The following is a 26,275-nucleotide window of genomic DNA, read 5'->3' on the forward strand; positions in this document are numbered from 1 at the left end:
GAATGAGTCTGTCTTGGCTTAGTCCTGAGCAGATTAAGTAATGTATTAAAACCAGACAATATCAGATTCTTCAGCGGCTTCAGCACCTTCACTACAAATGCACACACAGAGACTTAGAAAGTGCCATTTATAAGGACCTGAAGGTGGCTAACAGGACAGCATGAGGTAGCTGTGAAGAGTCAAAATTCAGCCAAGGCAGCTGTGTTTTATGTTTCAATAAATGTCTTTAACAAAAAAAAAAAACAACGAAAAACCCACAATAGGAAAATGTACAGTGAGTGAAGCTTATCCCAGATTCACCTATGCACTTGTAGCATCCAAGTTAAAATCATTACCTCCTTAGGCTCCCATGTAGTCAATGGAGAGAAACAAGGAGGGCATCTAGCAATGAATCCTATGCTGAGGTTCCCATCTCTCTCCCCTGACTTTGGAGAGAGCAGGGTATGACAGGGTTCTCACCTGAATATCTCCATTTAGGTGCCTGAACATACATAGGCAGGGTGAATCCAGGCCGTGCTTTACTCTGAGACGAAAACCTGGGGCCAAGAGGTGGCTTAAGCACAAGATTACAATCTCCACCAAAGCTTCACCTGGACTTCTGAGCTCCATCAAAATCAACCATGGCTGCTGAAGAGGTGGTGAGGGTGGAAACTCCTATCTTCTGCTGCACTGAGCTCCTGCTGGGTTTGAGATTTGGCCCCTCAGCACACAGTGCAAGCAGAAATAATTGCAGCTCCACGGATGTGACAAGATCCAAACCATGGTGGCATAGGAAGAGATAGCGTGGGCTGTTCTTTGACAGCAGCTTCTGTTGGTAGGGCAGGTAGGCAGCAGTGGCAGTGAGCCCTCAAAGCACAGCAGCATAAATTGCCAGCACCCATGTGTGAGCAGCCTCCTTGCTTTCAGTCAGAGCAGGTACCCACTTCTGACCAGGTTTCTGTGGTTATTCACACAGCAGGAATGCCAGAGATGAGGAATTTCTCTGTACTGCTTGGATCCTAGTAGTGCAAGCCCTGTACTTACCCTTGGAGCAAAGAGCTCTGGGGTCAGATCATCAGGGACGTCCACACAAGAACAACAAAGCATCAAAACTACAGTGGGCACAAAGTGGTTTATAGCTCTTCTGTTAGAGAAAACTGCACCGGTAACAATGCCCTAGGGAAACTGACCACCAAGTTTAGTTACAAAGAATATCAGTGCTTTTTGCTCGGGGCACTGAGCTAATTTGCCATGTTATAAACTGAACGTAACAGATACACTGGGTTAGCATCTGTGTTGCAGCCCAGCAACCAGCAGCCTGACATCTCTGGTAAACGGTACCTCTTGTGATGTGCTGCTCACTTCCTCTGTACTCTGCCATCTAGCTAACCCTTCTTTCCACAGGCTGCAAATCCATTAAAGAATTAGCACAGTTAGCTCTAATAATACAAAGAACCTGCAGCTAAGTATTTCATTAAGAAACCCCAACTTAGCAAATATTCAGTCTTCGCAGTTTTAAAACAGTCTTCCTAAAGTACCCCCTCTCTTTCTTTTCATTACTGGTCCAAAACACCAAAGCAGCAATGACAAATTACAAGCCTGTCATGATGCGGCAAATTAGAACTAGAAACCAAAGACTAATATTGCAGTAAAAATATATTGTGAGTGTTCTGACAAAACTACTTTTGTACTGGATAGTTCCCACATGGTCAAAGCTCAGGAATGTACTGTCACCAGGTTGGAAGATACTACTGTACGTGATTTTCCAAGGTCTCTAACATTTGCTGTATTCCTCCATGTTTTCAAAAGATCATACCCAGATAGGTGGATGAAGATACATCATAAAAAAACAATACAATTAAGAGAGATCAAATAAGTTCTACATACTCTCATTTTTGCAAAGTCCAAATTAACTGTCTTAATAATTACTTATCTTAATACTTGAAACTCCCTGAAAATCATATTTTATTGTAGATCCAACATATTTTTCAACGTACTATTCTAAACAATGACAAGTTTGAGAAATGACAGGATAAAAACTCCATTGCCTAATACATTTGTACTTAGTGCTTTGTTTTGTTTTACTTCTATAACTTTAAAAATGTTTTGATCCTGTTTTATTGGAAAGAAAATAAACTGGCAGCAAGGCTTCAACCCAAACAGTTTTTCACAGCAGTAGGTATAAACTCTGGAAAACAAAATGCAGGCTAAAAATGTTCAGGGACTATTAAACGTAATGGAAAAAAAACACCTATCACTTAACTGAATTTTTGCTGCTAAGGCAGTTTTGTGTTTGCTATTCACAGGTACTAACATTTATGATGGTAACCTTTATAAAGTCAATTTCATTATCTTTATCTTATTACAAATAATAAATTTAGTTCTACAATGAAAATCAATTGTCAACATAAGCTATGGTTAACATCTAATAAAACAGCCCTCTGTAAATCCATGATTAATAAGATTGGCTTCTGTATTAACTAACAGACATCATAAAATTTCCTTCCTTGCATTAATCTGTATATTCAAGGTTCATCCTGCTGGACTGAGTTTCCTAAAATAAACTGTTAGAGTGAATGAGCAAAATTTTGGTGCCTATCATTATTACATTATAACCATTTGAATATGTATCTATAGCTGAATGGCTTTGAAATTAATGTCATATTTTAATTAAGTCATAGAAGATGGTGGCTATAAAAAATGATAAGTGATTCACTTCTTTATTTCCTTTAGCTTCTGAACATAATGATAATGCTGCTTATGTTTTGGTTTGAGTGTTAGGGAAAGCTAATTGAAATGTGAAAAACCAATTTCCCAAAACAGTCTCTATATATGACAGGAGTTACTTAAGCTCTTCTATGTCACAGGGAGGGGGGAAAAAAAAAAGAAAATAATAAAAAAAGGAATTTACTCGCTCAGAAACATGTTTATGAGTTTTTACTTCCAAGTGGTGTTCCGATTGAGCATGAAGTTTTACTCCAGAAGACAGGGGATATCTATCCATCCTTTGGAGGTTTAAAAAGGTTCCCTTCCTGAGACATACACTATGCCTAAGGATACTGGCATGACACAGTGGCCACTGCAACCAGCACTAGCTTCATCTGACATTGGGTCTAGTCTTTTAATAGCAGAACGATACCATCATACCTATCCCGAAAGAACCCAAAGTCAGTTTATAAAGCAGGGGAAGCAGGTATGCTTGAAGTACCTGTGAAAGAACATACAGAATTAGGGATGAAAAAGACTTCCAGGCTTGTCCAGACAAACCCTTCCAAATGCCATGAGATCTTGTGGCTATAGAGACCAAACAGGGCTTTAGATTATTTTTTTTTTTTTAACATCATTATCAACTGAGTATGTACTTTAGAAAATGGAAAATCTGATTCTTCACCTTATTATTTTAGTATGAATCAAGTGACTGTAGCAGTTAGTGCCATGTAAGACTGAACTTGTGCAGTGGGGAAACTGGTCCTCTGAAGCAACATTCATGATTACTCAAATGGCTGGGGAGGAGGAGACGTACCTTACCATGTGTTTCATCTGTTTTGTTTAATATTTGTCATAAATGCTAAAAAAGCATATTTTCTTTCCTGCTAATCATTATTTTTCTCTTTGCAGAATTTCTGTTAGGCAAAAAAAAGTTTTTTAAAATTAATTTCTGCCAATGAAAATACAAGTCACGTGAGAAAAATAAATCTTCACATAGTAGCTTTAGTGCTCTGAACATTGTCAAAATAAAGTTATGGTCAAAAAAATATGTTATCAACAACTGTAGATGATCACATTTGGAAAGCTCTGTAAAAATCTCATGTGCTTTCATATTATATTTCTGTTTTCTTCTTTCTTACATTTTGGTCATTTTTAATAAAGTAAATGCGCTAGTCGATGTCAAAGTTTTAGTCATTGTGCTTCATTCTTCGAATTACAATGTTAGCATAGCAACACTGCTGTGTTCAACCTACCAGAACAGCCTATTTTGCTAGGTGGTCTGCATCTCACCTGTAACGCTGTATCACTTAAAGCCTACTACTAATGCAAAGCCTAGCATGAGTTATTGTTATTTAACTTCATAAAGTAACTGTGTGGGTGGGCGTGCAGTTTATACAGCATTGCCCTCTATCATAAAAAGCAGTTTCTAACAGGGAAAGAAAAAAATAGTAGTCCAATGGTTGTAAACACTTATTTAAAAAGTATATATTTACCACCTATATATTCTAAATTCTTTTTCGTATTTTTAACCTCTGGAACATAAGAATTTCTTCTTTCAATCTCTTTTTGACGGAAAAAATACGTTAAACTTTAATTTTTCCAGTTTCTTCTAGCTTTTTCTTTTATCACCCCAAAGAGTTTCAGGCTTCCTCTTGTTTCCTCTACCCATTTAACAGATGATTGTAACGGTGACTAACACCTAACAAAAAAGAAAGGCAGAGTCTAGCAGCTATGCACCTTCTCCTCGCTCCTTTCTAGCCCCACACAATTGCTTCTGATACCCCAAATAAAACCAGCCATCAACAGCAGCCAGCCAGCTTAGTCTCCTTTCCTCTCCTCAAATAAACATTGCATCCCTCAACAACTCTGATGCAGCAAGTGCCACAGCTCCCTGATTTCCAGGAGGAAGCAGAAAGTTTCCTTTCCTCCATTTCCTCTTAACTGCTCATTTTTCACTTGAAAAGCAAGCTGGTGGCTTTGATTATCTGTGCTTCCCCGGCCCTCTTGTCGCGCTCTCTGCATTCCCCCTTTACACGCATTTAAACTCATATTTTTCCTCATTTCATTTCCCCATATCACATTCATCCCACCTGGGTTTTTCATTAACTCAAGAGCTTGTCCCACTTGGCCACTAATCCAGAATCCGAAAAGCCCTCACCAGGGTAACTAGAACACGGCCGTGTACCGCAGCCCCGGCCACCCCAACTCTCATCCTCAGCTGGACTAATTCAGCCAGGATACAGCCTCGCTATTTATTCTGTGGAAATGGCTTCCTGCTCCTCTTCTAAAGGATTGCCTTATAACAACACGGCAAATTCAAGCTACCAATGTGAGCTAGCCTGGAGCACACCGTACCCTCCCTCTGTGTTAGACCTGCAAATCCAGCGACTACGTACAAGAAACAACTCTTGCTTTACTATTCTTGCCTCCTTCTCCCCTTCCATCATACTTTATACAATATATCAGAACAAATAGGTGTTTCTTCCTACTTTGGGCAATGCCACACGGTGGGGAAGCCAGAGAGCAGGTCAGGACAAGAATTTAGTTAATGGAGCATCTATCAGCCCTGCAGCAAAGCTCAAGACATCGGTTCGGTCATCTCAAATGCGGCTCTTTATAAAAAAAAAAAAATACCCTCAACCAAGCTTGAATACTGAATTATCCTCGTGGAAAGATAAATTACTATTAGTTTTTGAAACCTGTTCTTTTAACAGATGCTTCACAAAAAGCTTGGTAAAAATGCTAGTTTCCAAGTCCTGGTTAGTGGCCAGAACTTGAGCTTTAGACTAAGACTTTAGCATTAGAGCCATCTAGTGGGAGAAGAGACATGGACAGGAAAGCCGAGACGGCTTCTGCAACCAGCTTGTTCATCCCATCCAGCTTCCTGGTGTGACCTCTGGACACCAGGGCCAATGAAGCAATGATCTGCCACGTCAGTATTGCAAATGAAGTAAAACATGACTGAAGGATACTTTAGAAAAAGAGAAAGCATACAAGCCAGGCATGAAAGCCATACAGCTGTTAAGGCTCCCAGTTACCAGAAAAGCAGCCTGCACCTGTACCAGGGAAACCAAACAGCCAAGGTAGAGGAGATTGTTTCAAAGAAGATAAAGACAGAAAAGCACATATTCTGGCATGATTTTATGAATATGACCCTCGCCACGTACTGGCTGTTCTAGTCAGTTTGATCATACTGATCCTGTGAACTCCATAGGGAAAATAAAGTAGTAGGGTGAAAGGCTTGTACAAGCCTCTCCAATTTAGCTGAGGCCATTCCACTACCTCTTCTGGTTGAATTTTAGTAAATTATTTTCTTGAACAGTCTTGGAAGATTACGCTAATATCTTCTCAGTGTAAACAGACACGTGGTGCAAGAAAATGGATCTTAGGCCCTGGACAGTTCTTAAGTCCATGAAGTTTCTAGTACCAGAAACTGACAATACACCAAACACTCTCTGAGGGAGACAGTTCTGCAGCTTCCAGTGTTTCAAGTCCCTTACAACAATAGACAGTTCTATTATGGTATCTTGGTACCTAGCTTATATAACAACCCCCTAAAAAAATAAATAATTTTCCCTATTTGTGTTTATTGTTTTGAAAGGGAATTGATGCTTTCCCTCCTCCTACCAGGCTGTTTAAAAAAAAAAAAAAAAAAGCATATTAGCTTTGCCCAGAGGCAAAAGAGAGCAGACAAATAAGAGCTAAGATAGACCATTAATCAGTTGCAAGTGTCTGAAACACCTGCCTCAGAGTTCAGAGAATCAGTCATTGCAAGGGCATACATCACATTACGTCTCTCTGTCTCTATCAGCAGGACCGCAGTGTGCTGTCTGAATGGTGCCCAAAGTATATCTAGTTGGCGTACCTGCTCAAAGACACACAGACCACCCACTTGAAGAAATACCAACTTAAGCCTGCAAGCTACATAGAGAAAAATGAACAAACTCTTAAATCACGTTTTGACAACTAGCTAAGGATAGGGCTTCAACGTAAATTACAGGTGCCTTCCAGTATCTCTCCCCACTCCCATCACAACACTATTCATCTACTTTTTAGTACGTCATAACTTGAAGTTTTCAAGTTGTCAGGTAAGCAGCATGAAAAGTGCAGCTGGTCAATGCTACTGTCCAATTGCTGGAAATTCACTGTTATTATACAACGTAGGAGCTGCATTTTAACACAGGCAAACTTGGTTACATGTTAAGCATCTACATCTTAGAAAAAATGCTGCCAGTTTACAACACACAAACTGTGGTTGACATCATATCCAAGCCAACACATCACAACAGCAGGGTTAAGAGGAAGATAAGAACAGTGGGGTTCAAAAACAAAACCACCTAAACCCCAGCAGTGATATTAGCTTTCCTATACTAAAGGGGCACCAAAAGAAAGCTATTGTCTATTATTAAACAAGGGAGGGAACCATCCTTTTCTACAGCACAAGACTTAGGACATAGCCGCTAATGCTTTAGCTAAATTAAACGTAGTAATGTAAGGTGAAAGTCACATAAACTTGTTTTACTCTGAGGGAGGTGCTTATACATTTGTTTTCCATGCATCAATGATTTATTTGAAGTATCCCAGTCAAAAGGCAGCTATCCAATTCATTAAAACAGGAATAAGGCTAAAAAGCAGGTACAAAATCAGAACGCTTTTTACAGTTAATAAAAAAAAAAGGTAGCTGGTAATGCTGACAACGCATTTTCCCACATCTCTTTCTGCTGTTTTAAATCTAGAAACAGAAAAGGATCTCTTACTTGACAACATAAAAGTATTTAACAGAGCACCAAAATCTGCAGATTTGTCGTTGTTTTTTTTTTTTTTTTAAAGCCTCTTAATACTTTGCAAGCTACAGCATCTAAAAATGGGACAAAGGCAGGACAACTGGCAGAACAATCTTTTGATCCAACCTTGCAACAATATATCACTATATACAGAGAGAGAATAACAAAGGAATTATGGCTCAGTAGACAAGCAGACATAAGTATTTCAAAACAGGGATCTGCAGTGGATATATCTCAGTTCAGTGATCTCAAAGGAAGCTTAGATTTGGCAAGAAACTGTTCCATTGTATCCTCTATTTTGTTCTTCTCCACAGTAGCTGCAGATTTGTTCTCTTTATCCTTTTTGTGACTCCTTTTGTGCTGGGATTTAAAGAAAATGCTCAGTGTTAAGAGAATGCAAAGAAATTAAATACTACTTGCTTATGTACAATGCAGTATGTAATGTTTTGAGAAAAAAAGGTGGTAGCACTTCTGAAAAAGGTTCCTAACATTGCATTCACTGAAGAGATTTATTTCAGGCATCTAGGAGTTCAACAGCTACTTTTAAAGGATCCATGGTAAGTAAATACACCAATACATCACCTCCCCCCAAGCCAAACCCAAGCCTAATTACCAGGGGTTTGCACTGATACATCGGTAGAGCAAGAGGGTCAAAAGGAAGGAACAAAAAACCAACCAAACAACGACAACAGTGAAGAATCAAGAACGCTAGTATTTCTGTCTGGCCTCTAGGAAGATATGCTAGACAGAAATTCAACTTTTCTATTGTGTTTATGTCTACTAAGTTATGACAATTTGTTTCATGCAGGATTATTTGCCGAGGAGTTTTCTACTGTCTGTCCTGCTTGTCAGAAACTTGTATTATTTTATCTGCTGTTAACTTATCAGAATCTGATGCTATTTTAGCTCAAGTTTAACAAAGCATATTCTGCAGGATTTAAAGAAGTTGTGAGGCTACACCAAATGATAGTAAGTGACTTCAGACTACAGCACTATTATGGAATAATAATTTTCCTTCACTCTTAAATACACAGTTGTTTGAAATATCTGGGGAAGTTACCTGAAAAAAGGGAATGCCACCATTTACGTGGCAGCATATGTCTGTATCCACTAAGGATTTGTCACTAGCAAGGCTTTCACTGGAATTCTGCAATCCTCCCTCCTCTTCCAACATGTCCTAAAACAGAAGTTTTCAGAAAAATTTGTTTAATGTCTGAAAATCCTAGGTGAATGTACTAAGCATGATCAGATCTGTAAGAGACATGGCACTTCCATTTCTGAAAAATGGAAATTAAATCCTCTAAATTATTAATGTCTTGTCTTCTTTTTCAAGATACTGTTTTTGCTCATCACACATGACTCAAAGTACCCTGTAAAACACAACAGCTGCAACAGCTCTGAGTTTCTAGTCAAATTTCCACAATAGCATGAAAAAACTCCTAAAAATGTGAGGTCTTCATTGAAGAGCCTCATTTGCCATCATACACATACCTGATCTGCATTATCCTCCACCTTCCCTGTCTCACTGTTTAGCACAGCATCAAGCTTTGGTTGCTTTTGCCTCAATTGCTCCAGTAGAAGTTCCCGGGGTTCTGTCCTCACAAGTGTGACTGGGTAGAAGTAGTCTCTTCTCTGTGGAGTTGTCCCTTTAACAAAGATTGTACACTAATGAAAGCCACTATAAAACAATTTCAGTATTTACTTTAGTTACAGATCCTCAATTTTATGTTAACTCAATACAGAACTCATGCTTTGTGTAGTCATTATTCTTTGCATGCATCTTAAAAAAGGTGTAAGGCTGCTAGTTATGTCTCCATTAACTTCACTTACAGAAATCAATCTGAGTTGCAGAATTCTTAAGACCATTCTGTCTCTAACCTAACTTTAAATACCTGTTGGAATATCCACTTTAAGATCTTCTTGCAGGAAACCATTAACCTGAGTCAGTCCATGCTGTGCTTCCTCATTAAGTGCCAGCTTCTGCTCCAGAAGTATCTCCTGATCAACCTTTATCTGATCAAGAAGGCCATTTAGTACCTTCTCTTCAGCAGCCCTTTGTCTACCAATATGGTGAGCAACTTCAGCTATTGCTTTATCGCAGCTTTCTTCATTTTTCTGAAAACAAAACAAAAAACCCAACTAAAACCACCAAGTTAACAGGAAAGGTAAAGTTATGGCCTCTTTTCTAAGATGTGGTGCATGATTAGTGACATGACCTGAAACGAAACAACTGAGACCTCAAATTGAGAAGTTTCAGTGCCAGTTTTACACTCTCATTTCGAGAACTATCTTCATAAGGGAGTCAGTTTCTTAGAAAGTATGATCATTTTAGAAAGCTACTCAAAGATGATGCCATCTGGTTCAGATCAGACTCCTCATGCTTCAATGCACAACCCTGCACAGAATTAGGATATTCAAGTGAAAGTGAAAATTCTACAAGCACTAGAAGCTTTGTGCATTTGTAGGCGAAAAGAAGGGAAACATGTATTTTTAGCCATTCCCACTGGAATGAAACTCGTTAAGTGTTCAGTAGGTATAACAGATACAGGGACGTCTTGAGACTGCAAATGCTTTTAACAGTTAAGTTTTTCTTTCTGAGAGTCAACAAAACGTTGGATTTTCCCATTTCATTACCTGTTAGAATAAAACAACAAGGGCAGGAAGCGAACTTTGTGATGGAAATTTTAAAAAAAAAATCAGAGAAAAGAAATTCTCAAGTAAGAGGCCAGAACTAGTAGATATCTTAAAAAAAAATGCTTTCTCACATAACGTTACTCCATCTGACCAATAAAGTCATTTGCATCCTCCAGAATATAGTCCGTATTTGATCACTGTGCAAGTCTCCCAGGGACATTACTGGTAGGGTAAATATATAATAACTAGCTAGAGTTATATACTACTAAAAAGATATAAAAAGCCCAAACTACAAATAGAAGTTAGTTACACGGGATTAATGAAGACACCATTTTTTGAAGTTACTTGCACTAAGTTCAAAGTCTTCCTCTTAAATTAAGCTCTGGAATTACTCTGCATCTATTTAAGCTGAGTAACTTGAGTCTGCTGTGACTGAAAGAAACCACAATTTTGTTCTGACTATAAATAAGAACTCTTTCCCCCTACAAATTATACTGTAGAAGTTGGTGTCAGAATGTTGTATTAAACTACCAATGACTATAGGTACCTTCTGCAAACACTGCAATTGCTGTTTCTGGTCATTGAAGGACAATAGCTGCTGACTGGTAAGGTCAACTATCTGAGCAGCTGCAAATTCATGCCGCTTAACATTATCCTGAGACACATTTTTGAGATTGACGAGAAGTTGTTGACAGTGGTCAGTGGATTCTCCCAGCATCATCTTGTTTTCAGCATTTATGATCCTGAGCTCTTGAGAGAAATTATCCAGAGATGCAATGAATTTGCTGTGATTGGAAGTTGTACTGCTGACTAGGTCTGTAGTTTTCCTGCAACAATATATTGTAACAGTTCAGAGATTTTGAAAGGTGAATTCTAACACGTTTTACATTTAGAAATATTTAGACCAAAGCCAGTGAAGTAGTGCAATTTATCCAATCAGTTAATCATAATGTTGTTGCTCTATTTAGTAAATTTACAAGTTGCAGCACTCCAAGCATTAGGTTTATTAAATGCCCTAAAAAACCCCAACACCAAACAAAAAACCAAACACCCAGAACCCGCCCCGCCCCCCCCCCCCCCCCCCCCCCCCAGCCACCACAAACTAAAAACTGACTTTGGCAAGACCTTAGTCTGCAACTGAATGAAGCATGCTGCAATAGATATACTACTATACTTCAAGCTAAGGCTTTATAGTATGAAGTTCTGAAGCCCAGCCACACTGAGGGCCATTTGTCAGCATATTGATCCCCAAACTATGGTCTCTTATCTGCAATACGCTCAAGAGACAAGTTTGAGGAAAAGCCTTGTAGAGCTGCCTTTTATCTGGGAAAAGATGAACTATGATCTACATTCTGTGGTGGAACTCAGCTTTAACATACAGCTCTTTTCCAGAAGACTTTATAAGCATATAAATATGAAGAGCATCTAATTTTGCAATCCTCTTCATACATAGTTTTATCTTCAATCAGTATACACCAAAAGTAATCTGCTCCTTACAGGTGAACATTTTCTTGCACAGCAGTGATGGTGGTCTTCAAGGTTCCATTTTTTGCTAATACATTAGTTAAGTTCTCCTGAGTCTCCTGAGCAAACCGGTTGAGCTGGCTTTGCAGCGAGGACATCAATTCAGCTACGCTCTATTAAGAAAAGCATCATACATTCCACTGTTATTCTGTACTTATTAATGTTCGTAAAGGGTACTTGAATGCCTTATTAAAAATGCAGCAAATAAAAAAGCTTTGTCATTCTAATGCTGAAGGTACAACTCATGTAGAGAAGCTATAGACACTTTGCTTTTTGAGATATATGTAAATGCGTATACACCGGACATGCATAGAGCAAGGGTAATTTTTTGTTATCTTCTTCACATAAGCTTCTTAAAGCAGCCCAACAAAGGCTGAAAAGAATTAGCATCAAGTTACTGTCCTAACGTTTCTTCTGAAGCAAGTACAACTGTTCACTGCTACAAAGAGATTATATCAAAGCAAGCAATCGCACTTGGTGTTAGGATTTCTTCTTACTCTAAGGATACCTTTGTATGTGCCAACCTCGTCATTTCCACTTCTTCTTTTAGATTCTCGCAATCATTCTGAAGCTGAGCAAAAACATTTGCTGTTTCTTCCCGTAATTTTTTCAGAGTGAGAGAAAGATCTCCAAAAAAGGTATCCATTTCCTTTTTATGGCCCTCCATCTTCGAAAAAAGTTTTATTTAAAGTTAGAGATTTGTCTCTCTGTAAGAAACAGATACTTTTGCCTTACATAATTTATATAGAAACAAACTCTAGCCCAAGGAAATTTTCAAAAGGCACTAATAAAGCACTGTGCACAAAAGGTGGAAAATAACACTTACAAGTAATCTGAAATTACAGACTGGAATTTGGCATGGGCTTTTCCAAACACAAAATTTGGCATGTGAGGTAGACAAATAGGAAGATACAAACAAGATACTTGGTTAAGACAAAAGCAAGAAGTGAGAGCTGGTAAGCCATGGACTATTTGATTTCTAAGTCTGAAATCCAATAAAAAGCCTCTAGTCAAGGGGAGTTGATTTCACCTGAGTTGTAACTGACAGAAGGGGGAAATTTTTCAGTCAGAGCAACAGGTAATCAGGAACAAAGATTTGCTTTTGACAAAATAGAAAAAAAAAATAGAACGAAAGAAAGAGGCTGCAGTTCTACATTAACACCATGAGATAGACTAGAACTAAAAATTGAAGCAAAGGACTTAGAGACTGAGAAAAGTTTGGTATGACAGAAGGAGAAATTGGGAATAATAAGACTTAGATAACTTGGTTACTTGAGGTTTTTAAAATACAGGAGAGACCATATTAAGGATATTAGGAAATATTTGTTACATATAGCTTTAAGCATTCACATTTTGCCATTCTTCTGTGGCATTCAGGTGAGCTGTTATGCATATAGGAAACAGCCAAATATACCACACACAGAAGTAGAAAAGAAGTCTGAAAGAAAGAGCTAAAAGGTAGAACTCATGGGACAGAATAAAGGGCAAAAAGCCAGACCAGAAGTGGAAACACTGACACTGCAGAAAAACCACCAAAGGGTTATCAGTAAATTAAATAAAGTAGAAGAGCAAAAGGTAAGAGACAAGTTGCGCGCATTACCTTATCAGCCACAGCAGAGTATTTCTTCATGTTACTCTGAAACTGACAGTTTAGTCCTAAGACAAATTCTACCATTGGTGTCAAGCTACTTAATGCTCCTGTTAATCCAGATGTATGTTCCTCCTAGGAACAGTGATAAAAAAAAAAAAAAGCAAAACAGGTTATGACTGTTCCTTCATCTACATTTGTAAGAAGCTATCCATACACTCTTCTATGACAGTATTTGCTATGTAGTACATTACAGCTTGTGGTGGTGACGGGGGAGGGGAAGCGGGGAGGGACATAATCATGGCCAAGTACTGAAGCAGAGACAGGTTGAGTATATAGAAAAAACTATTCAATATATGCAGATCCCCTTTTGATCGAGAGCAGCTTCATATATTTAAGTAACATAAGAGTATGTAAATTTACTAACAATTAATCTCAGCAGTTCGGCTTTACAATCAAGTGACAGATTCTCATGTTGTGTTATTTTTTCAGACATGTGAGAAACTTCAGTAGATGCCAGTTCTTTAATAGAGGCAAAAGATTCTGATACAACTGAGGCAAGAATATTAGCTGCTGAAGAACTGGTACACAGGAGGTCACCTATGAAAGAAATGGAGAAGCGTTACAAATTTTTTTTAAAACTTCCACTGTAAAATAGGAACTCGTTTTATTGCTCATCACCTTATTGCCCGTAACAGCACAGGAAAGCTGTTGATCATCCCAGATACATTATTACTGGTACAACTATCACCATTGCATTGCTTAAAATAAAGCCTCTTCCACTTACTAAACCAGATGTGTTTTAGTAAATGGTCTTTGGTACTACTGTTGCAGAAATTCAGGGTGACATACTGATACAGGTATTGCACTTACCTATAAAATTTGTGTAAGATGTCAAGAACTGGTGCTGCTTCAAACTGTTTTCACTAACCGAGTCTTGTATTTTGTTGAACAAAGCATTCATTTGGCCTGCAAATGTATTTTGGACAACAGCATTGTGTTGATCAACAGCCATCTTACGGTCCAGTTTCGCATGGAGACCAGATACATCTTTTGTAGTTTCTTCAACCGTACTAAGTAGCTACAATTTTTAAAAAATTTTAATCAGTCTTTAAACAAGAAATTGCATATATATTAAAGAAAAGCAACTGTAGTTTTGAGTTAAAGGATAAGTTATCTTATATAAGGGTATTTCCCCTTACATCATCAAATCACAATTGTTCTTAATCCTGGTGTTATGTCATTTATAGTCCTAGAACATAGCAAAAAGTTACCTGCTAGAGACCATTTGTTCTGACTTTGAAATTAAAGCACTGATAAAGGACACCCTCAGTATTTAAGGAATGAAGATAGCATTTATCACAGAATATTAACTGGAAAAATTCCTGGCCACTTCAACTTTTTCTAAAAGATTTGACAATAAATATATTCTTTACTAGCACTCAAGTAAGAAGTTTCCAGTACTAGTTCTGTGACAATTCAGAAATCAAACATAGTGTATTCTTTGTGCTCTAGTCAGCGTAAATAATTTCTGTACCCATCTCTCTCACACAAACACTTCACAACCCACGTGCACAAAACTAGGCATCCCCTCCTAAACTTACAGGAATCTGAATAGAAAGAAATATTCATGTTGACTAAAGATACAAGTTTCATCACTTTGCAGTTTATACAGCAGGACGTTTTCTCCCATATAAAGTCTGTTTCCATAATTATGACCAATTTATGAACACATCAAAAACATACCTTAAAATATAGAGGTGACAGGGCAACAGTTGCCATTATTCACTCAGTGAGCGTAAACTGCTGCACATATCTCTGCAAAGCTTTTTGCTATTTTTCCACCTCACTTATATACAACTTAATCTTTTGTAGGGCCAGCCATAATTTTCTAGTAAAGAAAATTACTTATTTTGCAAAACAACTCATGACAATAGATAGTGCAAAGCACTGGAACTCTCAGGACAAGCTGGCCTGAAGGAAAGGTAGCTCCAGACCAATAAGCACATTTAGCAGTCAACTGTCAGTCAATATTACCACAAAGTCCTGCAACCGTAAGTAGTTTTTCATCATAATGTAACTTATAAAAGCACATTAATTTTAGCGTTCCATCTTAAATTCGGGTTTTGTCACACTCGCATCATGCTTTATCAGCAACGATGTCCTGGAACAGCCTATGAAACTCCTAAACATGGAAAGCTACTGTTACAGTTAGGTGCAAGAACTGTGACAACCTTGCTGGCTGTGCCATGGAGTTTTTGTTCAGTTTTCTCCAAGACTGAAACCACATATTCTTCTTCAGCCAGATGAACCTTGGTTTCTTGCAGATCTTTTTGTGTTTCTTCCAGTTCTTTCTCCTTGATTTGCAGATCTTTTTTACACTGTTCAAGTTCATTTTTATTAACTGCAAAAAGTTCAGTGATCTTAAAGGGAAGACAAACATTAATAGGGCAACATTACTTCTTATAAGTCCAACATTCCCACTTCACATCTCTCAAATCATGCCACAATACCAGAAGACAAACTGTTATCTAGCAAAGTAGTTTCAGGTATTAGGCTCAGAGGTCTTAGAAATAGACTATAGATTTGTGTAGTCTTTATATTCACTGAAAATACAACTAACACCACTTTCACTGTCATAATTCCTTGCTTCCCCACTCAAACCACAAGACCAAACAATTGCTATAGCACAAGAAAAATCCCACTAAACAAACCTAAGCAGATAAAATGAAGAGAGTCAGTAAAGCTGATTACAGAGTAGTTACATATTCCAGCAGATTAATATCTGCATTTCTTTTAAAGAGGAAGCTCCCATTTTCCATATAGTTTGTTAAGGGAGTTCATCACCTCCTCTCTCCCCTCGTTCTCTGCTCCTAAACAGAAATCTGTCAACTGAGATGATACTACTTTACAAGCAGATTTTTGCAGAAAACCCGGCAAAGCAAATTAAAGTGGTAGATATTAAAACAGTTTTAAAAAGTAAGTATTGCATCCTGCAACTTTATATGTGATATTTCAACTTCCTTATTTCAAGGATTAGGAAGCTTCCACTCCTGATTAATTGGGTAACTTAACCAAGAATCTTCAGAGTGTTCTTTGCTCAAACTTTTTTTCCTCTCCCAAAGATTTCTTTCTTTTTTTTTTTTTTTTTTTTTATTTAAGCCACAGTTGAGAAATGTCACTTACTCTTTTCACTTCTTCCTCCATGATGCTGATTTTGTCTATATACTCTGCAATTTGTTCTTCCTGAACTGTCAGTTTTCCATTAAGGGCTCTCAAGCAAGGATTAAAAAAAATGAATTAGTCAAGTAAGAGCTGATTTCAAGATTAACTGTTTTTTTATACTATGTATTTAGTAATTTTGAAAAATAAGCATTGCTAACTTCTGTATGAAATGCATGTAGTTTTCACTTAATGCAGAAAGGATATGAGACAATTTTACATTGTAAACTTTCTGTGTCAACTAGCCCTCTTACAAAGTGAGGTAAACTGTATCAAGTTTGCTCTCCTACATGCACTTCCACTGAAAGAAAGGCTGCATGGTGTAAATTTGCCTCGCAGCTATGCTTATACTAAGTTCCACAAATAAATAAAATCCTCAGTACAAACCTACTCTTGAGGTTTCTATCTGTGTAATAATTAATTTCTAAAGAACAAGTCAACCAGTTAGTTAAATTCTCCTGGCTATTTTCAATTTTCTGGTGTGAAAACAGATCTGAAAGCATTTCTGCATAAGTATAGGTACCAGTATCTGAGATTTGCTGCTAGTCTCCTTGGTGAGGAGAGCTGGAAGGCGGAGGGCGGTGGTGTTATTTCCTGCTAGATTACTCCATCTCCCTTTAACGCAACACATGTTATAGAAATTTTGAAGACATACTCATAATTTTCAAGGGAAATATAGACTCCATTTTTTTCTCGTGCAGCAGCAAGGTCTCGCTTCAGGCGCTCAATCTCTTCAGTATATTCCTGCATAAAGAAACAATCGCATGTAAACCTGAAAACTTCTACTCTGCTTTCAAGATTTAGCTTAACAGATACTTCATAAAGGTAGGGCTCTATGGAAGTTTTGCATAGGCACAGAAGCAAAGCGCTTCATTTCTGTTCCAAACCAGTGTATCACCATTTAAAAATCATACCATTGGATATATGTAGAGCATTGAAACCTCCCATTTGAATTGTATTTGGTAACCACTTATAAAGGGAATCACAGCTTCTTTAGTAGCAGTCAGCTACTTTATGGTGGCTCTTCATACTTACTGACAAGTTCACTTTAATTCAGGCACTTTCTAGGGAACAAACCTGCTGACACAGCAAGTCCAGAAAAAATAACCAGTGTAATTTAGTGGCTCTCCATGAAATTGTAAACGGGTAATCCATACACAGTCATAGCAAGTAGCAAAAGCCCTCTCTACCCACCTTTAGTCTTAACAACAGTTTCAGTATTTGCAAAATGACTAATGCTGAACCAGTAGAGTACATGAAAGCATCAGTTCAGTGATTAAAATCGCCTCTGAACAGCCCTGCTACTAGTTATAGCTTCTCCACAACTTTCTAATTTCTGTATACACAAACTATGTTAACAGAATCAAACTTAACTCGTAACATAAATTAAAATAGCTTACCTTAATAAGAGCTTTTTTTGTTAGCTTCTGATTAACTTCAGGCTTGTTCATTATGTTCTTTGCTCTGTGGGCATATTCCAGTGTACTCAGTGTTTCCTGTGATAAATAGTTGTAATACTAGGTCAAGATGAGGAGTTAACTCATATTTTCGTATCAGTAGCAAAATACAGTATCTATTTTAGGAATAGATTTTCAGACTTAAATTTACCTCAAGATTTACAGATGCAGGAGAAACTGTGGCAATTATTGATGTTTTTGTTCGTCCTCCAAGAGAGTCTTGAAGGATTCTTGTGAGTTTAGATTCCCTGTATGGAATATGTGGGGCTCTTTCTACTAGAGCAGTAATAACTCTTCCTAGTGTCAGGAGAGACTGGTTGATATTTCCAGCTTCACGAGCTCTTTTATCAACTGCCCCAGATCGACCAATGTTTTCACTTCCTGCAAGATCAACCTGAAAGACAAGAGAAAGGACATGCTTCTGTCTCAAGTCACCCTGAAGAATGCTTGCCCCATAGTGTTCCAGAACGCAACACACATACATGAACTAGCTTATGAGCTGTTCAGGAGACACTGGCGTGACAAATAGGACTGATACTTTTCACAGTGACAAATACAGTTCGTACCACTTTATGAAAACCAGTAATTTTTTTCCCTTATTGGGGAAAAAACCCCCCACCTTAGATTCTCAAAAGAATGATGTCAGATTATTCTAGTTCATTACTTTAAGAATGTAATCAATAATGTTTAGTTCAAATACTTACCAAGTTTAGCTTTCCAATTTTAACAAGCTCTTCTCCATCTACTGTTGTTTCTTTCATATGGATGGTAATCGAAAACACAGAGTGGGAACGGCTATAAAAGAATTCATTTTCAGGCAGATATCCCATTAAACTCAAATGATCTGCTTGCTACATGACACTGCTGCAAGTTCAGTATCCATGCTCTTTTTAGGGAATATATTTGGCTCATTAATTGGGACTTATATATTTTCAATACACAAAGTTACTCTACCAAGTATATTTTTGTGAATATGGTACTTAAAAGCAGTGATGCAGCAACTGGATGTTTACCTCATTCGAGCCTGGTAAATTTTATCTTATTTCCAGCAAAACCAAGAGAAACATTCTGGTTCTGTTTACAATTGTGTGTTCTCAACTCACAGACATGGCAAGAAAACTGTCTTGTAGATTTTTTTGTTTGTTTGTTTTTAGCCAACACACTAAGAACAGTTTTACAGAATGTGAGATTAAGAAATATAGTTTTCTTTGTTCAGGCTAAGAAAATCAGCAAGTAGCAAAATCCTGTATTAAAAATTTAAAAGTTCAATTCAGTTTTCATTCAAAACAGTAGTACAGTTTAAGATTTTAGCTTGAGCTTCTTCCTTTTAATAAGCTTTTACAACAGGAAGCTGACATATATAGAAAACCAGAGATGTCAAATTATACCAGTCTGACCATGTGTAAAACAAGTTTGGGTAGAATGAATTCTCTAAATTCCCTGCAATTCGAGATGAAATTTGTTCTGTGTTCTAATCTGTGGTAGCCAAATAGCCATTCCCTTGCACCGGTAGACAGATGTGCTCAGTATTATCTTTAATTTAAAATATGACTGGGCAGGGTATTCCTTGCTTATTGTACCACTGGATCATTACTTGTTCATGGTGACATAGACAGCACACCTGCAGTTCAATAATGAGAAATCAGTAATAAACAATGAGGTTTGTGACCACGATGTGTCTATTAGATTCTGCATACCAGCTGCAGTCATATGAAGTAGCCTGCATTGCCACACAAAAAACTCGCTCAACCTTATCTCCACTTTCCATAATCTAGCTTGCAAGTTTTCAGAATCTGGGCTTTGAAAAAGAGGGCCTTGTGTTGACCTGTAAATACAGATCTTAGCAGTATTTTGAAATTTCAACACACCATTTTCCACTGCTGGTGAGGAAAAAATACTTAAAAACTTGGTGTAAAAGAGTCTCATTTAAAAAACAGGATTGACAAAAATACCCAACCACCCGTAAAAGCTAAAACAAAGATAACCTGCCTCTCCAATACAGGTATAGCAGCTAAGCTTCTTCCCACTTGAAAGAACTACAGCTTTCTTTTTGAAGATGTACAGTATGTACTGCAGAGAATATTTATTCCGTGCTTGTACATAAAATGTATTTCAGTCGTCTATCTGTCACAATTCTGTCTTTTGTGTCCACAGGCACAGAAAGCTTTGAAAAAGTTAACTTCTTAAAGTTATAAATAAATTTCAATATTCTAGATGCCAGATTTAGAACATTCTACTACTTATATCTCAGCTAGAGTTAGGTGGAATGCCAGACCTACTGTTCCAACTACTGTTCCGCTGCATCTTAACAGGATATATTCATAACGAAGCATGTCAACTCCAAACAAGAGAGGTAGCTTATAGGCTTATGTAAAAAATCACGCAGAGAGAAACAGCGTGCCCATTTTTAAGATGACAAACATTCAGATTTTATAACGCCCCTTCATACACCTATTAGAACCTTCTCATGGTATCTGATACAAAAGAAGTTCTATCTATGGCTTTTTAACCCAAATTTGGCAATCTGAACTGTGATATACAATCTCAAGATCGTGCCAGGTTTGTACTAGCTTCAATGTCTTTTACTTCTTCAGTAAGATCCTGTTTAATAAAACAGGAACAGTTTCTGAAATGGGGAAGATCTGTACCTGGAATATGCATTCATGTAAGTAGCTGCAGTTGTTCTTTTTGCTGCACCCCTTTCCAGGATTTTGTAGACTTCGTTCTTGTTGTGTACAGTTATTTCTTCCAAGCCTTTAATAATTACACCCCTCTGTCGGAAAATAATGCATTCTTGTTATACATCTCTCAAAAATCCTGAAAACCTTTAAGATAACAAGTTTTGGAAGACAGCACTAACCTTGTTTCGAGGGTCATCAAACATCTGCAGTCTTTCTCCAATATCAGGACTAGGATTCAGGAGATCAAAAAGCTCCTCGTTATAGATTTCCAAAAGAGAGACTTTCACTGAAAATTCGGTACCATTTTCTGTGAGCTTTTCAAATATTTGATGCAATGTACGGGGTATTATACCTGCTAGTGGATCCTATAAATTAAAGTGAAATATTTAATACACAAATGTACTGAAAGATGTGCAGATATGGGCTGGCATTTCAGCTAAATAGTCTGATATAAGCAAGAATACTTTGCACAAAGATCACATTCCTTATTAAGGATTGCCAAGACTTCCGTTAAAGATCAAAAGTTTTGATTTTCATATAAATGTATGAGACCATCTGTTAATTTACAAACATTTAAGGAAAGACAGCTTCAGGATTTGAAAGGCATCAACTTTAGGTTTTCTTTAGCATTCTGCAAATTCTAACTTCAAACTACAGCACAGACAACAGAAATTTCAGGAGTGAAAATATACCTCTTCCCAAGTATATTCCTCATTGGGTGACCGCTCCCCTTCCATTGTGAAGGTCTTACCAGTACCCGTTTGGCCGTAACTGTGAGAATAAAAAATTAAAACATAAACAAGAAGCTAAGTTTTAAATAAAGTTTCCTAATAATAATTATTGGCTTACTTACGCAAACACTGTACAGTTGTAGCCCATAATCACTTCATCCAAAATGGGACACACAACACTCCGATATACATCGATCTGCTTTGCCTGAGCTCCAAAAACCTGTTGAGGCAAAACCAACACATTCTGTTTATACACACAGTAATGTATAGCATCACACAGTACAGTAATCAGACCATATTAGAGAAATATACTAGCTTGTTTCTAGAAATCCCCAACTTGACAAGCAGTTACCATATCAAATGTGTAAGTCTTTCTTGATGTCTTATCTGTTACTCCTCCAGTGCGGACACTAACTTCCTTTCTTGCTTGATCACAGTCTACAACAGCATAGGAGCCTGTTTTACGTTCCAAGATATTAAAAGGCCTAAAAAGACAGGAGTTAAGAATATCAGATTGATATCATTGCTAAGAAGAAAATAAACTGACACAGCAGTAATACCACTCAAGTTTAAAGACCCAGAATAGCGTAACTGAGTGAAAGGAATACAAAGGTTTTAACTTAATTTGTTTCATAGTTGTTTAAGGAAAAACTGCTGCAATTTGGCAGTTCCCAGACCTTTTTTCTCCTTCCACCCACTGTGGAACAACTCAAATATCTATAGCTTTTAGTTTGTCTACGTATGTATTTTTTAACAAATCCATAAACACTTTTAGGATCATTTAGACAAGTGCATAGCTAACTTGCATTAGAAAATTTTCAGTTGCAGGGCAGTAGAAGATTAAACATACCAAACAGTTGTATAAATAAGAGCTTTCAAAAAAGGAAACACTTATACATGAAAGTTAAGGCAATAGTGAATGAAACAAACTAACTTTAAAAATTTCCTTTTTTATTTTTCATTTACAGAAGCAATGCCTGCCTCACACTTATGACAAGACTCTAAGGCACCAGAAATACTAACAGACCCTACTAATAGCAGCACAGTAGACTGCAATACCAGAACTTTTATAATGCTGATGCATTTGATTAGAATTTGTGAATTATTAGTAGAATTTAATAAGACAGAAAAACATCAGGTTTTGGGGGGAAAAAAGTCCATGTACCTTTTTACTCCAAGTTTTAAGTAAAGTTTAATAGACATGTAATAAAAGGTTAGAAACTTGGTGGTGAGCATTTTGTTTCATCACTAAGTTAACTTAAACCTGGTGCACACCGTTTTCCTTGAAGGGGCCTTTGTGACAATTTCTCAAAAAAAAAAATCATGGAGAAGACCATGGGCTGAAAACTAAGTATGAAAAGCTACTTTATTACTCATTTAGTAGTGCTACTGCACTGAACGTCTATGCTACCTGTATAGTAGACCTGAAGCGTCAACTTGAAAACACAACTTTCTACAAGCTTAGTAATCTTTAAAATATTTCGACAGTAGAGACATTTCAGATGCTGTCTCTTTAAATTAGAATGTAAAAATATTAACAAAAACTATACCACAAGCGCATGGCATGTTGAGTGCCCTGACTCTTGTGGCTAACATTTCTTCCTCAACTTAGCACTGAGGCTGAAGTCTTAGATTCTAAACAGACCACTAGGTGCAAGTGCACCACTTTAGTGCAAGACTGACTGGTGACAACAGACGATCAGTAAAATTTTATTCACAGAGGCAAGTCACAGCTTCAGGTTTGTGACTTTTAAAATAGTAGGAGGCTGAACGATGAATATATTCTCCTCTGTAATTATCTAACAGTGAACCCGTCAAAAGCAGGAGCCTTACGGTACGATAGCCCACCCATAACCACAATTAAAGGGAACAACTCGGCTAGGCTGCAGCACACATGCAGATCATTGCCATCCGCCACCAGACAAGCAGCAAACTGGTATGCCATGGTGACATGTTGATTACAGGTTCATCCCCTTAGGTATGAAGCATATTAACAATGCCAATGCGTGCATTTTGGGTTTGCAAATTAATGTTTTATCAAAGCATAGTAAATGTGTTGCTTAAGATTTTTGGTATGCTCAGACACATCAGGTTTTGGAAGCAAATCTGGAAACAAATTAATACGATTACATCTACCTACCTACCTGTAAGATAAGGACAACCTGACTGATGCAGAAGAAAAAGGAGAGGTGGAAAGCACATTTACAAGTTCAAACACACCAAAACTCTACTGAAAAAGAACAATTGTATAAGAGGCAAGAGCAAGGGTCAGCCATAAAGTTTTTAGGAGTTATAGACTAAATCTTGACATAGGACTTAGTTTATGAGTTGCAACAAAAGCAAAACACTACACCACAGACAGTCTTGACGCTACTGTCATATTGAGTATATATATACAGATAGGTAATGAAACTATTCCAGAACAATTGAGACTCATCAGATGAAAAGGAAAATAATTGCTCTTAACAGTGTTTCAGACTCAATTGCTTCAATAGTTATTCTTCTTTTGCAAAAGCATTTATTTAAATCAACACTTTCACCAATCCCACATTTGTTTCAGCAGCTTTTTAATCGTGTTGTAAAAATCAGAGAAAATAGCTTTTAATTTCTATTTTCATTGTGCATCTGTATAAGTAAAACTTCCAAGGGTGAGGATATAATGATTGCAAATCATTACTAACAATAATATGTAAGCCAACATTTGCAGTTCCAGCGCAAAAAACACACCCAACTTCCAAAGGTATTTTGAACATTATTCTTAACCTATTAGCAGCATTATGGTTTTAACAAGCAACACTTTAAGAACGGTTAAGATCCAGTATCAGTGAGCAGGTCTTTAAAGTCACTGCAAAATTACAAAGATAACCTAATTTTATGGTACATTAGATTTGTCATATCATACTAAAAAAGAAATTAATCTCATCGACCAACCCCAGAGCTTTTCACCTGAATTCGGGGAGTCTGCATCACTGAAGTTATACGAAAGATATAAAAAAGTGGGTGTAGCAAAAATTTCATTAGCCGTTTAAATCGTAGCAGCTTCCCACAGAAACTTGTAGAAGATAAAAATTCAGTTTGGCTTCTTTTGTGTCTTGAATATCAGTCACACTAACTGCCATCGAGCTCTTCTTAACCTTCCTACACGGCTTCATACCGAAGCGTGCACTAAATCACGTTAAGAAGTTGCACCTTTTTAAGCTCAAAGAGATCATTCGTAGCAGCGCCGATCTTGCGGAAGCGCCGAGCCCCGCCGCTGGCCGCCCCCAGCACAGCGGGCCCTGCCGCGGACACCGCTCGCAGCAGCGCGGCGGCCGCCCGCTCGCCACAGCCGCGGGGCGCCCCGCCAGCCCCCTGCCGCACCACGGCGGCCGCGGCCCGCCGGGCACGCCGGGCTCTCCGAAGAACAGCGCAGCAAACGCTTCACACCGAAGTCCCAGAGCGGTTTACGAGAATGGACCTCACCGGACCCCCGCAGGCCGCTGCTGCGGGCCAGCCGCTAACGCTCGCCCGTGGCGGGGTGGGGGTGAGAGCACCTACCTGCACCGCACCACCACCTGGATGTTCTTGCCCTTCTCCTCCTTCTTAGCGCCGCCGCCCTGGGAGGTAAGGGCGGCCATGGCGGTCCTCGCCGCGCAAGCTGCCGGCTGGAGCGGGAAGAGGGGCGAAGCGCTGGCCGCGACGCGCCGACGGCTCGGACAGCCCGCCCGCCTCAGACACTCCCACGCTCCGGCCGGCGGCCCGCGCTCCGCCACCGCGTTTGAACCACGCACCTCCCCCCGGCGCGGCCAATCAGCGTGGGCCCGCGGGGCACCACGGGGCTGGTTTTCAAATTCTCGTGGTGACGCGCGGGCCTGGCCGTCCCGCCGTCAGCGCGTTGCATGCTGGGGGTTGTAGTGCGCGGTCCGCCTCTACCGCGTGACCGTGTGAGGGGGCGGCGGGCGGTGGCGGGCTTCCCAGCCGCCCGGGGCAGGGTAGCGCCCGCCGGCAGCCGCGGCGCGGGTCTCACGGCACAGCAGGCAGCACGACAAAGCGAATTAGGCCGGGCGGGTCGCGGGTATGACAGAGGAAGGCGGATCCCGCGGCCCAGGACGAGGGGGCGCGTTCGCGTTACGGCGCCCCCCCCCGCTCTCCTCAGGCCCAGCGCTCCGAGCGCGCGCAGCTCGCACTGCTGTGACGTTGTACCTGCTGCAGAGCCCCACCCTGCCGCGCGGCGGTTCTGCTGCCGCCGCTGCCGCGGCACGTCCCAGGGCGGGGGGCACCCAGGTATCTCACGTGCCTCCGGGATACACACCATCCGCGGGGTGCGCTCCCTCACAGGCCAAGCCGCCTGGCCCAGCCGCTCCGCCATCCCCACCGGGCTCTCCACTTAGTTCGTTTTCTTTACGTGTCGCATTCAAAACGAGAGAAGCGCCCCTAGCCAGTGCCCGCTGCAGTGCAAGCGTCGCTTTGCCCGTATCGCATCCCTAATTTACAGGGCCGGGCACAGCGCCCGCCGTTCCCAGCAGGGCACCCTGCTGTCCCCCCGGCTGGTCTCCCACTGCAGCTTGCCACCTTGCAGCGGAACTGCCGGGCCAGGCCATTTCTCTCGCCCAGCGCAGCTGTGCGCTGTGCTGGCCCTGCCTGCAGAGCTCTGCTCAGGTCCCTCTGTGCCTTCTGCTGCAGCACAATTCATCAACATCGCTCTGAATTCTAAACCTAACTTTCAAAATGTTTACACGCTGCTATTGCCTGCTCAATTAGTGGGAAAATCCAATGTCAGAACAAAAATAAATACTTAAAGGCTCAGGACAAAGCACTGCGGGCGCACTACATCCATCCTTTTATTTTGAAACTAGATCATGTGAACCACTCACCCAGTGCAAGTTTGCATCCTCTCACTAGCAGTTTAATTTATGTCACCGTAGCTTCCCTGCAAGAGCTTCCTTTGAGACAGTATTAAAAGCTTTGCTAGGTGGAGATCTATGAC

General features: G+C 39.3%; 1 protein-coding gene across 1 annotated transcript; it reads right to left on the minus strand.

Annotated features, from left to right (window-relative positions):
* Positions 1 to 7,180: 7,180 nt before the first annotated feature.
* Positions 7,181 to 25,413, minus strand: KIF11 (kinesin family member 11). The gene is made up of 22 exons (XM_080403585.1): positions 24,847 to 25,413; positions 21,662 to 21,794; positions 21,432 to 21,529; positions 21,271 to 21,349; positions 20,758 to 20,943; positions 20,546 to 20,670; positions 18,602 to 18,692; positions 18,049 to 18,291; positions 17,841 to 17,936; positions 17,096 to 17,184; positions 16,405 to 16,492; positions 15,453 to 15,641; positions 14,092 to 14,299; positions 13,646 to 13,818; positions 13,231 to 13,353; positions 12,139 to 12,297; positions 11,604 to 11,743; positions 10,654 to 10,933; positions 9,365 to 9,587; positions 8,964 to 9,118; positions 8,533 to 8,649; positions 7,181 to 7,832 (listed from the first exon to the last, which is right to left on the minus strand). The coding sequence occupies exons 1-22, from the start codon at positions 24,924 to 24,926 to the stop codon at positions 7,707 to 7,709; spliced, it is 3,201 nt and encodes a 1,066-aa protein (XP_080259711.1). The 5' UTR covers positions 24,927 to 25,413; the 3' UTR covers positions 7,181 to 7,706.
* Between the last annotated feature and the right edge of the window lie 862 nt (positions 25,414 to 26,275).

Source organism: Falco punctatus (assembly GCF_963210335.1).
Source record: "Falco punctatus genome assembly, chromosome: 9".
Classification (NCBI taxonomy): Eukaryota; Metazoa; Chordata; class Aves; order Falconiformes; family Falconidae; genus Falco; species Falco punctatus.

Bases quoted from the DNA above. Each gene is read 5' to 3' on its own strand.
- KIF11 (XM_080403585.1), bottom strand. From the start codon at position 24,926: ATGGCCGCCCTTACCTCCCAGGGCGGCGGCGCTAAGAAGGAGGAGAAG. The intron at 21,530-21,661 runs GTAACTGCTTGT...TTGCCTCAACAG, and splicing joins AGACTTACACATTTGATATG to GTTTTTGGAGCTCAGGCAAA. The intron at 21,350-21,431 runs GTAAGTAAGCCA...TTATTCTCACAG, and splicing joins TACAACTGTACAGTGTTTGC to TTACGGCCAAACGGGTACTG.